Raw genomic sequence first — 14,631 nt, 5'->3', positions numbered from 1 at the left:
CCTTAAAGTAAAAATCCATCTGTCAGCCGGAATAAAACATAATAATGCATTATTCTACAAAGTTTGAACCAAAGAAAATTTATATAACGGAAGATATTACGTCACAAAGTTATTCAATTATAGGCATTTTTAAGGCAGTTTATCTGCCATTAAGGATGTCAAAAAAGTAAAAAAAAAAAATTTAATTTCAAATATTATTTTTTATAAATTACTTATCAAAATAATATTAGTATTAGGTTTTATTTCCATTTTTCCACTAAAAAAGCGCTTTTTAGTAGGGTACCACATTAAGAAACACAGTTTTTACTTTGTTATTTTTTACTATAACTTATTGCCATATTATGCTATATAGAAGCCATATTATATTATATAGATGTTGTAATTTTAATTTTTTTTTATGTTATAGTTTCGCTATTTAGAAATAAGGTAAATAGTCGCAACATCACATCTTTAAAATAAATTTAGAAATAGATTATTATTTTTAATGGTTTTAGATTTGTTGTATTAAATGTTTGCTCTAAAACTATTTTCTTTAAAAAACAAATTTTTTCTAAAATATTTTTTTGAAAGAATTTGTTTGAAGCAACTTAAATATAGTTATAATTTAAAAAAAAAAAAAAAAGAAGTTATAAATCTACACTTTAAATAGGATATAACAATGAAAGAATTACAAAACTAAATGTTTGCTACTACAAAAATTGTAAAATCAGATCAAATTTGTTTTAATTGACGTCACCTACGTGTGTGTGTACATTATATACACTTTAAAGTAAACATTAGCTCGTGTAATTCATAGTCAACTTGGAAAAAACGTTTTAAAAAGCTAAAAAATGAAACAAATTTTGTTGTGGTGTTTTCTTTTAGTTTCTGTTAATGGAAAAAGTAAGTTAATATTATATGAATGGATAAAATTAAATAATGCTCATTCAAGTTAAAAACATAAATATAGATAAAAAAATTACATATAAAAAAAAAATCAAATACATAATTTATGAGATATTAGATTTTTGTAAACGTTGAGAAGTTTTGAAACTTTATACATACATTATTTTTTTATATACTTATACGGCTTACATTATAAGTTAAATATTTTATAAAAACGAACCAATAGAGCCACTAAAACATATAACTACATAGTTATTGGTTGCTATTAACTATGTTTCTATAAGAATTAAAAACTATTTGATTTAAAGCGTTGATTGGTGAAGGAATTTTTCCTGATAGAATAAAAAATTGCTAATTTTTGTTTGATATTTAAGGTGACAAAACTTAATATCTTTATAATTTCTTAATTTGCATTAAATATTTTTTTGATTTATCTATACCGTTACCATACCCATACACTCAAAACCTACTCTTTGCTGAATTTATTTAAATTATTAAAGCATCATACTTAGATATTAAGGAGTTTCTAGCGGATTACTAGTATTAAAATAAAAAGTTATGTATCAAAACTAAAGCATTCTGTCTGTTTTTAAAGAACTTAATTAATAAACCCGACGTTGCTACACATTGGTATGTTCTAAGATCTCCGTTATTTTTAATTCAAACATAAAGCTTTAAACCGTGCGCAGCGGTAGTGCACTTGCCTCAGAAACAAATGATCCGTGGTTCAAACACCACCACTGGGCAAGTTTTGCGACATCGCGATGTCGCAAAGCTTGCTCTTTTCTAACCTTTCAAAACACCTTCTTTCTAACCTCCTTTCAAAACACCTTCTTATTAACCGATGCATTGGTTTGAAAGGAGGTGTTAATTTTTGGGACACCTAAATAAAAAAAATAAGTAAATAGTAAAAAAAAAATTCTAATAAATATCATGCTGGATACTATCAACCATTTTTTTTCTAATAATGATGTTTACCAAATCTTTTTCGCTGATATAAATGACAAACTGCCAAAAATATCTCATCTGTAAAATGTGTAAAAAGATTTTAGCATAAACAAAACCGGTTTGATATTTTTTTCATTCGCTCGCTAAGAAAATCCTTTTTTACCCATAAATCTGCCACAAGTATTTGTTAATCAAGTTAAAATAAAATAATTTTTGTGAAAAACATTTGCAGTGACACACAGTAAAACTATTTTTTAGTTTTCTTTTTACTTTGGTATAAAATAATTAAATATGTTAAAAATAAAAAAATAAAAATCTTAAAAAAAAATTTATATTTTAAGTTACAAATTTTGCTGCATTTAATTTGTTGTTTTGAGCCTAATACATGCTTAATATTTATTAAACAGTAAACTTTTTTTTTTTTTTTTTTTCTTAATTACAATGTTTATAATACAAATACAATTATACAAGAAAAAAATAGAGTAAAGATATTGTAAAAATAAATAAATAAAAAATTAATAAATGCGGAAACACAAAGAAGACCATCAGGACTTGTCACAGAGAGCCGCTGATGAAGAACTTGAAACTTAAATTTTATACAAAGTATAAAAGTCGTTATACAAATAAATTAAATCTTGAAGATTAAAAATCTTTTCACAGTTAGAAAATATAAATAAGAAAAAATATACAAGTACTTGATAAAAATTAAATGCATACATACATGGTCAAGTATATAAAGCACAAGACAAATTTAAGAGCTTTAATATGCATATTCAGTTGCATCACAGCAAAAAAATAAAAAAGTAACTTATTCAATGTTTAAAAATACAAAAATATATCATCAATAGACAAAATGATTTCCTTAACCTTTATTTTGAATGAGCGGTGACTCCATTCCAAAGTAAAATTAAAATGTTTTAAAACTATTCTATTCCAAAGAGAAGCTATATGAAATGAAATGCTTGATTTTCTAAAATTAGTTTGAAAATATGGTTGACGATTTAAATTATCACTTCCTAAATTCTATTTATTTTTATCTTGTAGGGTATATAAATTATGGAAAGAAACTGGGTTGGAATTAGTTTTACATTTGTACATAAAACAAAGAATATTAAAAACATTTAGCTGATATATATCAAGAATTTATATTTCAAATAAGAGAGCTTGGCATGAGTAAATCTATATTTAAAATAATAAGACGAGCAACATGCTTTTGTTGACGATAAAGAGGCCTAAGATTGGATTTATTAGCTCTATACCAAGCCATATTTGCATAGTTTAAATGACAATGGATAAAGGAGTCATATAATTGAGTTAAAATACGTTTGTTTAAAACACTTTTAGCTTTATAGAGTATTCCTATTCTTTTAGCAACTTTATTACACAAGAATTCTATGTGATATTTCCAATAAAGGTTTTCATTGGTATAGATGTTTAAAAAGTTTGTATTAATAACTCTTTTTATTAGAATTTTGTCGATAAAAAAGAAATAGTAAATTGAAATGCAGAAGTTTTTTTTTAGAAGCTGGATGAAAAAGTGTCCAATTAGTTTTTTCAACATTAAGTGAAATCTTGTTTCTTTTAAACTATTTCGAAATATATGTTAATTCGATATTCATATTTTAAAATAATGTCGTTATTAGGTAAAAAGAGGTTAGTGTCATCAGCAAACATGACAGCAATCAAGTTCAAAGCTTCATGTAAATCATTGATGTAAATGAGAAAGAGAAAGGGCCCAAGTATAGAACCCTGGGGAACACCACATGTTATATTTAATACAGAATAATAATAAAAATTGGGTGGGTCAGTTAAATTACTATAAACAAACTGTTTACGGTTGCTTGAATAGCTTTCAAGTAACAGTAAAACATTTCCTTTAGTTCCATAATATTCAAGTCTTTTTAGGAGAATTTTTGATCAATTGTATCAAAAGCTTTTGATAAATCTATGAAAACTCCCATCGTGGATTGAGAATTTTCAAAAAATTCAGAAACATTGTGAATAATTTGGATTATTGCATGTTCTGTTGAGTTATTTTTTTTGAATATGTATTGATTATGACATGTAGTATACTATTCAAAGAAAGGTGATTATAAATTACGTCATATGAAATTCTCTATATATCTTGAAAAAACAGACAAAACAGAAATTGGGCGATAATTAGAAACATTGGATGCATCACCAGCTTTGAAAATTGGTGTCACTTTAGCTATATCAGGAAAAACACCCTGTTTTATTGAACAATGTAAAACTTTAAATATTTCATCTTTTAGGGGTTCATAAGATTTAGACTTAGGGGTTCATAAGACTTAATGGCAGCATTACCATTTATATTATCATGACCAGCTGATTTATTACACTTAATCATTTTAAAAGATTGCTCAAAATTTTCATAAGATTATTCATAAGATGTTAAAACCAAAGTTATCTGAAAATCGTACTCATTTATTTTATTAGCTAGACTTTAATTCACTACTTATTACAGTTGGATCAGAGGAAAATTTATCATTAATTTTTATAGTTTTGAGCAATGATCACGGTTTTATTTTCTGCATGCCAGTAAGCTCTCTAAGAATTTCGCATGTGCGATTACACATATGCTTGTTCATCTCGAGTAAGTTTGAGTAGTACAATTTTTTTTAATTTTTCTTTTGTCTTTCAAATTTTTTGGCATAATTTTTATAAAGAATCTTACTTTTGTTTGTTTTGGTTTTTAAGTATTTGATATATAATTTTTGGTTAATCTTAGAGGGTTTTCTACAATCTTTTGTAATCCATGGTGACATTAAACTCTTGGTTTTTTAACCTAATGTACATTTTGAAAAGTTTACATCATATATTTCATAAAAAGTTTTAAAGAAAGATTCCAATCAAGCAGAGATAACTGCTATTTATAAGATTTTAAATTCGCTGCCGTAAAAAAGAGTTTTGAAAAACTTATTTTCTGTTGGGATATAATTTTTGCGGCAATGTTAGTCGAGATAAATATAGGAAAGTATATTATAATAGGGAAGTATATTATAATAGGGAAGTATATTATAATAGGGAAATATAGTATAATAGAGAAGTATACTCTATAGATACATAGATAGATAGATATTTTTCGTCAATATAAATTTTGTTTTTTTAAAAAATTTTTAACGTAAAAAAATGTCTGGAACAAGCAGAAGACGATGGTCTTATCATCTTGCCCCGTTAATTGCAGTTATATTTTACAATCAATATCAATAAAATATAAAATAAACACAAATTATAAGGTATTTGTACCACATAAATATATATATATATATATATATATATATATATATATATATATATATATATATATATATATATATATATACATATATATATATATATATATATATATATATATACATATATATATATATATATATATATATATATATATATATATATATATATATATACATAATTATATATAAATGTAAAAACTTTTATAATTAAAATCGGCTAGTAAACTTTCTTGAGTATGACGCAAATGAAAAAGTAAAAAACTTTTTTAAATATATTTTCCAGAATGGTTATATTCCACTCATTAGTAAGCGCACTCGAACTACCAAAGAAAGTGCCACTGCAATTGATCAAATAATCACTAATGAATTCATACATACCAAAATTAAAACAGGAATATTTAAATCTGACATTTCTAACCGCTTTTCAGTGTTTATAGTGTCAGAAAAGTGCGATAAAATTAATCAAAAATGAGAAGAACAACTAGAGTAATCAATGAAACTAATGTAACTTATTTTCATAACCAATTATCTTTTATAAATTGGAATCGTTTTTTAAAAATTACAAACGTTAATAAAGCATATGACATGTTTATTAATAAGTTTCAAAAAGTTTATTACAAAGTTTTTCCGGACACTTCGAAATTTGTCAAAACAAAAACGCTATTAAATCCTTGGATAACAAAGGGTATTCTAGAGTCGTCGAATAAAAAAGGGCGGTTATTTGATAAACTCATAAAAAAAAAGAACACTTGAAAATGAAACCAAGTATAAAAACTATAAGCGTCTTTTTGAATCAATTTTAAGACGTTCTAAAAAATATTATTATTTTGAACACTTAAGTAAACACAAAAATGAAACGCTAAAGACCTGGAACATAATTAAGGGAGTAACAGGAAAAAAAAAAAAACTTTAACGGAATAGCCTTCCAATAAATCTTAAATCAATTAATGAGTTTATAACAGATAAATCTTTAATTGCAGAACAATTTAATCAGTAATTTGTTAATGTAGGTTCTAACTTAGCATCAAAAATAGAAACCTCAGAAATAAAATTCGAATCTTTTTTAAATTCTCATATTACCAATGTAATGGACAATAGTGAACTTACGGAAAGAGAACTGTTGGATTCAATGCTTTTGTTAAAGCCTAAAAAAGGTTTAGGGTATGATGATATTAGTAGTCGCGTCATTATAAAACCACTAAAATATATAACTATTCCACTATTGCACATTTTAAATCTATCCTAAAATAAAACAAGACGTTTGTCCTAAAAAACTTAAAATTGCAAAAGTTGTACCAATTTTCAAATCTGTTGATGTTTCAAAGGTTGTAAACTATAAACCGATTTCAACTCTTCCTTGTTTCTCAAAAATACTAGAAAGAAATATGTACAATAAACTATATTCCTTTCTATATAGAAATAATATTCTTTACAACAAACAATTCGGATTTAACACAGGACATTCCACTGACCATGCCATTATTCACCTTATTCATGACATACTTAAAGCATTTGATGAAAAAAATTTATACAGTAGGAGTTTTCATTGATCTCAGCTAAGCGTTTGATATAGTTGATCATAACATTCTTCTAGCTAAACTAAAACATTATAGCATAAAAAACTCAAACATTGATTGGTTCAAAAGTTACTTAACAAATAGAAAACAATATATATTGTATAACTAAGGAAAGTCAAAATATATGATTGTCACAGGCGGTGTTCTTTAAGGATCAATACTCGGAACACTACTCTTTTTTATTTATATAAACGACTTACATAAGTTTTCTAATATTATATAATAACTTTAGTTTTATTCGCCGATGACACTAACTTGTTTTACTATAATAGTAACACTGACTTCTTATTTGAAACAGTCAATAAGGAACTCACAAACTTAACTGAATAGATCAAGTAGAATAAACTATCCTTACATATAAGTAAAACCAAATACACTCTTTTTCATATAATCCACGAAAAAAAAAATATTCCATTAAAACTTCCCTATCTTTGTATTGATAATTCTATTATAAAAAGAGAGCACTCGTGCGCGTTCCTTGCGAGTATTTTAAATCTTTTCAAGGCGCGAACACATAAGTATAATAAAAAAAAAAATATCAAAAAATATTGACTTAATATATAGAGCTAAAAGGTTTTTAAACCAAAACTTTTAAAGAACACTTAAAAATACGTTTCTTTCATTCACAGCTACCTTAATTATGGGAATATTGCTTGGTGCAGCACCAACGCAACCAAAATAAAAAAAACTACTCAGTGGACAAAAACATGCTGTAAAAATTATTTCAAACGTTAATAGTTTAACGCCCTCAAAAGGTTTGTTTAATAAACTAAATATACTCAAAGTTTATCAACTAAACATTTATTAGATACTTTTATGTACAAAATTGATAATAAAATGATAGCTGTAATATTTAATACCCTTTTTAATAAAATAAATCATTTTTAGTCTACTAGATTTTCAAATCAGAACTACATTCAATCCAAAACCTGTTATACGGCCACCAAATTCTCTATTTGGTGGCCGTATAATAGGTTTTAGGTTCTCTATTGCAAATAGAGAACCCAAATAACGGAAGTCTAAACTTGATAACGACATCGAAACTACTACTTCTTTTCATACTTTTAAAATAAAACTTAAACAAAAACTTCTTACTATTAAAAATGAAGTTATTTCTAAATATCTTAGATAATTATTTTATTTTTTATTTTTTATGTTTATATATATTTTTTATACATACGATATAAACTACGGGGCTTAGTGATAAGACTACTGTTGTCTTCTTTTTGCCCCGGTCATGTAAATATTTATTTATATATTTTGGTATTGTAGCAATATTTAAACGGCGAAATATATATATTTAAAATAAAATAAAAATCTATCTTTATTAATAAAAGTAAATGCCCTTTTATAAATATAACCATAAACATATCCAGCTATTGCGTTAATGAAAAAAATTTCGAGACATGTAAAAGTTTTAAAAATGAGAGATTTTTTCAGTAATGTTAAGGTCAATAAACTGTTGCTTAACAACGCATTATAAATGTTAAGTCGTTTTAATATCATTTGTGAGAAATGAATTTCTCAATTATGATCCACTTTTAGGTATCGAGAATCTCGATTGTCTCAAAGACATGAAATATGGTAGTTCAGCATAGAATGCTTTGCTTCGTATTTATGATCAATAAGTTGGAAGTAATCATGGAATATTTTTGGAACCAAATTATTTTTTAATTTAAACATAAAATGAAGAGTACTATGGATGTTTTTTCATAAACATTAAGAACTTTCAGTTCTAACATTATTTTTTTAATACTAGCATATCCATTTGTGAATATGCGGCATGCTTGCTTTTGTTTTTATAGACTAAAGCTAGTTTTGATTGGTAGGTACTTGCCCAGGCAACATTGCAGTAGCTAATGTAGCCATGAAAAAGTGCAAAGTATAAACGTTTTAGACATACTTTACTTAAAATATACTTAGTTTTATGAATAATCTCAATACTTTTAGATTTACAATTTTTTAATAACTTGATATGCTCTTTCCAGCTAATATCATCATCTAGTATTACTCCTTGAAACTTCATAAATGGTCTTTTTAATTTTGTTTTGTCAATTAAAATATCTGGAAGTTTTGATGGTAATGTGTCTGACTTTGATGGTTTTGCGAAAAGAATATATTTTCTTTTTTTAAAGTTTAAGGAAAGATTGTTGGCCTCCAATAAATTACTTAGATCTTCAAGCTACTGATTTACTGTGTTAAAAATAGTCTTAATATTTTGAGAGGGTGTAGAAAGCTTGGGTGTCATCTACAAAAATAATAAAGTTCAGTATACGAGAAGATAAAAATATGTCCTTAATATAGATAAGAAAAAGCAAAGGACCTAAATTGGATCCCTGGGAAAAGCCACAAGTAATGGTTTCAAAGGAAGTGTAAGTTTTAATGTGATATAAACTTGTTTCCGATCTTATAGATTAGCAACTAAAACATTTTAAATTTTTATTTTCATAAATAAAAATTTAAAATGTTTTAGTTGCTATAAAAAGGGTCTATGAAAAGATTGTGGTGACTCTGGTCATTTATTTCTTCTTTGACTCCCTGTCTGTTTATATAAATATATATATATGTTTAGGAAAACTCCACTTTTCAACGAGAGATTAAAGATATACAGAAGGGAATATTTAATAACATCAAAAACTTCTTTAACCACCTAAGAGCTTATGTCATCATGTCCCAGACTCTTCTTTGATTGTATTGTTTTAAATGCATTTCGAAGCTCATCAAAAGATAAGCCAAATTCGTGCATTACAAAATTCACTTCTTTTAAATATGGTTTAAATATTTTTTTATTTAGAGTTATTTTATTAATTGATGCCTTTCCGATTTTTACAAAATAATTGTTAAAGCTTTCAGCAATATTCTTTTGATCATTAAAAACAATGTTTTTGTTATCTGTATTTAATGGCAGGATATTAGGGGCAAAGGTCAAATGTTATAATATAGTAATTCTCATTTAGATAGATATTATAATAAAGAGCTAACTTTATTATAATCTCTACCTAAATGAGAAATTAAGGGTCACAAATGTTAAAAAAAGATTAATGCCTTTTTTTAATTTTCATTAACGATGATAGTTGATTTGGACTGCGACTTTTCGACTAGAACCCGAAGGAAAAAAAATGACTAAAGAGTTTATCTAAGAAGTCTAAAAGTTTATCTAAGAAGTCTAAAAGTTTATCTAAGAAGTCTAAAAGTTTATATAAGAAGTCTAAAAGACTTTATCTAAGGTAACTAAAGAGCTTATCTATTATTCCATATATTAAAAGTTTCTTTAATAATTTTGTACACCACGTCGGTAATCAAATGGTTGCCTAAAGTATGTTATTGAATCTAGAAGGTTTATGCATGAAGATGTTTTGGTCAAAAAAACAAAAAGCCATAAGAAATAATACTTTCCATGACAGCAAATTTATCTGATCGGTCTATAGTTATAAGCATCTGATATGGATACTCTTGTAAACTTGAGGGAGAACAAAACTTGAAGCAATTTTTTAGGCAAGGAGCATTATTTAAAACTTGAATTATATATGATCAAAAGCAAGATGCCTATTATTACAAGGGCATTTGGTAAACCGTAAAAGTCAAATGGCGTGAAAGAATTTAAAAATTTTACGACATTGGTTGCAATATACACAAATATAGAGTAACCTGGGGCAAAGTGAGACATTTAGGTTTTCTAGCTTTGTACAGATTTTTTATGAAATGACACAGTTTTATTATATTAAAAATATCATGTTTTTTTTATTTTTAAAGTAGTTTCCATCAGTTTTTTCCTATAATATGATAAAGAAAAAATGGTTTAAAGTTTACGCGTTGCGTCAATTTGATTAAAAAATCAAAATTAATTTTTTTTTCTCTTGTGGAAAAAATCCACGTACGCTGCCATTTTTTGCCTTAAACAAACATAATATTGAGTTTGTATTGATTTGTTTTTTATCTTTCAGCAGCCATTCTTCATTTTATGCTTTTTTATGATTATTTTGACTCAAAGATATTTAAGAAATATATATAACTTCACATTTACGGGTAAAGTGCGACAACGCAAGTTACTGAAAAAGACCGTCAAAGTAAACGTTTAGGATAACAAGTTTATAAACTTTATAAATCGTCAGGTAAACGTTTACGATAGCAAGTTTATAAACTTGCTATCAACATTTTATAAAAGAATTTTAATAAAAATAAAACAGAATTTTATTAGAAACTTTAAAAGAATATAACATAACTTTGTTGTCATTTAGTGACCAAAAAATTTTAAATGACAAATTACAAGAGAAAAACTAATTTTATGTGTATGTAATTCTGTTGGTCATTATGTACCACCCATGATGGTATTTAAGCGCAAAAAAAAAGAAATTATTACTCAGAGATAATGCTCCAGTTGGAACTATTCAAGGATGCTCAGAAAATAACTGGGTTAATTCTGATTTATTTCTTGAATATTTGCAGCATTTTGTTAAACATGTACGATACACCTTGATCAACAAAGTTTTTACTTATATTTGACGGTCATCGTTCTCACATCAAAAGCTTAAAACTTATAGACTATGCTTGTGACAATGGATTGTTTTTGCTTTCGCTACCACAACTCATTAACTTCAACCATTGAACCGTGGATTTTTTAGGCCTTTAAAAACCTTTTTTAATCAAGCATGTATGAGATGGATGCAAAACCATTCAGGAAGATAAATACAAACAGAAAATCTTGGAGAAATTTTAAATAAAGCATATTTAAGAGCTACTAATATGGAAAATGCTGCTTCAAGTTTTAGAGCAACTGGAGTTGTCCCATTTATTTGGCATTTGTTAGAAAATGAATATCCAAGGACATCTTTGAATGATAATAACAATAAAATCAGGTAATCCATACCTCATGAAATTTACTTTGAACGCGATAACAAAAAAGAAAGTTGACTGCATTAGAATTAATGAGTCCTGATAAATTAAAGCCTATTGAAAGCTTTTTAGAGACCACTGTTACTTCATCAAGTTCTTTGAAGATATACTTCAAATTCCAAAACTTTATCCTTCAAAAAGAAAATTAGCTGAAAAATCTCAGATTATAACTAGTTCTCCATATAGGAAAAAAACTTTATTTGAAAAGAACAATGAGAAAGAAACAATAAGAAAAAAATTTTACTGGAAAAGAACAATGACAATGAATTAAACAAAAAAAAAAAAAAAAAGATCAAAAAGAAAAGAAAATTAAAAAAATGCATGAAGAAAAATGATTGAAGAAAATGTAAACAATGAAGAGGATTAGTTTTGTCCAGTTTGTCAAGGGAAACGGTACAATGGTACCCAAATTGACATAATAGCTTGTTGTGTATGTACTGTTTGGGTAAACAAAGACTGCATATTAAACGATGTTTGCTTTTTATGTGAATATAGATTTTATTCAAATTTTTTGACTAACATGAAACTTTGCATATACATATTTTTTATTGATATTATTTTTTTAATTCCTATCATATTTTTTGATTTAAAAGGAAAATTCCTTTTATATGCAAGTAGATTTTGTATTTTATTCAAATATTTGAAAAACATGAGACTTTTGTTCAATATATATTTTTTCAGTTAATATTGTGCTTTACTTCCTATTGTGTTTTTTGTTTATGATAATATTTGTTTTTATGCAAGCAAATATACTAATATATTCATATATTTTAAGTTGCATTAAAGAAATTACATTATAAAATGATACCTTAGTGATTTTATTTGCATTCTTATATTTAACTAGATCGAATTTATCAAAAGTCTGCTTTAATTTTATTGAAAATTATATTTTTACTTAGTTTTTTCTTCAAATGAAATCTGTCTTACTTTGCCCCAGTTTTTGAGGAAAGTGAGACAGGGTAGTTGTTGTCATTTTGAGTTTAATTATGTACCAATACAACAACCTATCACCACAAATATTTAAGAGATCATTAGGCCTATAATGTGATAGTGGCCGGCAAAACTTCTTGTTGTAAAACGTGATTCTTCTCAAGTTATGAACATTCTCCCTGATAGTGTCTCTTGCCCCAGGTTACCCTATATGTGCGTGTGTACTTATTAAGGTAAATATATATATATATATATATATATATTTATATATATATATATATATATATATATATATATTTATATATATATATATATATATATATATATTTATATATATATATATATATATATATATATATATATATATATATTTTATATATATATATATATATATATATATATATATATATATATATATATATATATATATATATATATATATATATATATATATATATATATATATATATATATATATGTTCTCGTTTAAGTCTTCAGCCATTTAAAAAAAGAAAAAGTTTGCGCAATTCCAAAAGATGTCGATTTCCCAGAATGTGAAAATAAAGTTTTGGCAAGTATCATTACAGTTTACTTTTAACTTAATTATACTATTTTTTTTTTTCAGAAAATTATTTATATTTAATTTTTTTTTACCTAATTTTTGTTAGCACTTTGTTCTACTTTTTGTTTCTTTTTAATGTAAAATTTTTTATTCTAAAATTTTTATTATTATTTATGATGTGGAAAATATTATAAAGCAAATTCGGTTATTATAAGCATCTATGTAATTTAACCTAAAGAATTCTAAGATGTGAGCAGTTAAATTTTAAGTTACTTTGTATTTTTTTGAATTGTCTTTGTGTGGTGATAGCAAGAAGCAGTACAATTAGCGTAGATATAAACGCAGTAGTTATCAATCTCATCTAAGTAAACGCTTTTCATTCTTGGTGTTGTTTAAATATTATCATTACAAATGAAAGAATATGAGGGGCGCGAAATTTTGATGATGGAGTATAGATATTTTTTTTTACAAAGAAAAATATATTAGCTAGAAATCTGTTCCACTCTTCTTCAGAAAACAAGACATGGAAACATTTATATTTGACTTCATTTAAAAATACGGCTTTTATGTAATACTATCATGCTCAAATTACCTTTAAATATTAATTAGTTAATTTTTTGAGATAATTTAAAGTGTTCATAATTACCAAGTAGTGTAAGTAAAATGAGCACTTTTGCTACTTTTTTAAAACCTCTGTGTTTTAAAGAAAAAAATTGGGGTGCTCAAGTATATAGATGGATTATGAATAGTGAAAAAAATTTTCATTCAAGCATATTGCCGTTAAAGTTTTGAAAATACTTCGACTTTCGTTCAAAATACTCATAAAACCCTAACCTACCCTATATGTATACATACATACACAAATACAAAAATGAATACATGCATGCATAAATAACATTCCAAATAGTAAAACATGAATATGACCCCTAAGATTTACAATTTCTGTGTGAATAAATTCTATGTAGTTTCCCCATGCCAATTAATCAGTGTGTTGTTTCAAAGTAAACTTTTTAGAACTAGTTTGGGCTAAAGTCTAGTCAATTGGATAAAAACTGCTTATTGCAGGTGGTTCTTATATTTCTTTAACATTTATACTTTTTTATATTTACAAATAGTGGATGCAAGCTAATTGGAAAACAAATCCGTTGTATATAGCGAATGGAGTTGATGGTTCCCTTTGTTCAATAATAAATTATTTGAGTGAGGTTTGCCAACTTAATTGCAGTTTTATTATGTTTAATATAATAGAAATATTACTATATATTTTATTTTTTATTTTGTTCAATTAAAATATAACATTTATTTGCTTAAAGGTTGAAACAATTTGTCCTTGCTCCATACCTCACGACGAAAGCTATCAATCATGTAACGCAAGCGCATTGGTAAGCTAAATTCTAAGCTATATTTTGAAATTCTAAAGCTATATTCTTTAATTTTTTCGTTAAGTTGTTTTCTAATTAATATTTTTAATGAACCTTATTTCATTAGTGGATGAAAAATAATTGGCAAGTTAATCCAGTATATAAAATGCATGGAGTTGATGGATCGATGTGTTCAATACTTTACCATATTAGTCAGG

At 25.7% G+C, this 14,631-nt stretch overlaps 1 protein-coding gene across 3 annotated transcripts in view; it reads left to right on the top strand.

The window, feature by feature from the left end:
* The first annotated feature begins 743 nt into the window (after positions 1 to 743).
* LOC136084068 (alpha-1,6-mannosylglycoprotein 6-beta-N-acetylglucosaminyltransferase B-like) overlaps positions 744 to 14,631 on the top strand; it is a 72,385-nt gene continuing 58,497 nt past the window's right edge. For 2 of the 3 annotated variants that reach the window (XM_065804183.1, XM_065804184.1), the window contains exons 1-5: positions 744 to 882; positions 12,982 to 13,061; positions 14,168 to 14,257; positions 14,366 to 14,434; positions 14,541 to 14,630. In XM_065804183.1, the coding sequence (XP_065660255.1) occupies positions 831 to 882; positions 12,982 to 13,061; positions 14,168 to 14,257; positions 14,366 to 14,434; positions 14,541 to 14,630 (381 nt within the window). In that variant the 5' untranslated portion in view covers positions 744 to 830. The remainder of the gene's footprint in view (positions 883 to 12,981; positions 13,062 to 14,167; positions 14,258 to 14,365; positions 14,435 to 14,540; position 14,631) is intronic. The other variant, XM_065804185.1, reaches the window with a different exon arrangement.

Source organism: Hydra vulgaris, chromosome 08 (genome assembly GCF_038396675.1).
Source record: "Hydra vulgaris chromosome 08, alternate assembly HydraT2T_AEP".
In the NCBI taxonomy this organism is placed as follows: Eukaryota; Metazoa; Cnidaria; class Hydrozoa; order Anthoathecata; family Hydridae; genus Hydra; species Hydra vulgaris.
The sequence above is the reverse complement of the archived record's forward strand: the minus strand, read 5'-3'. Positions and strand labels throughout refer to the sequence as shown.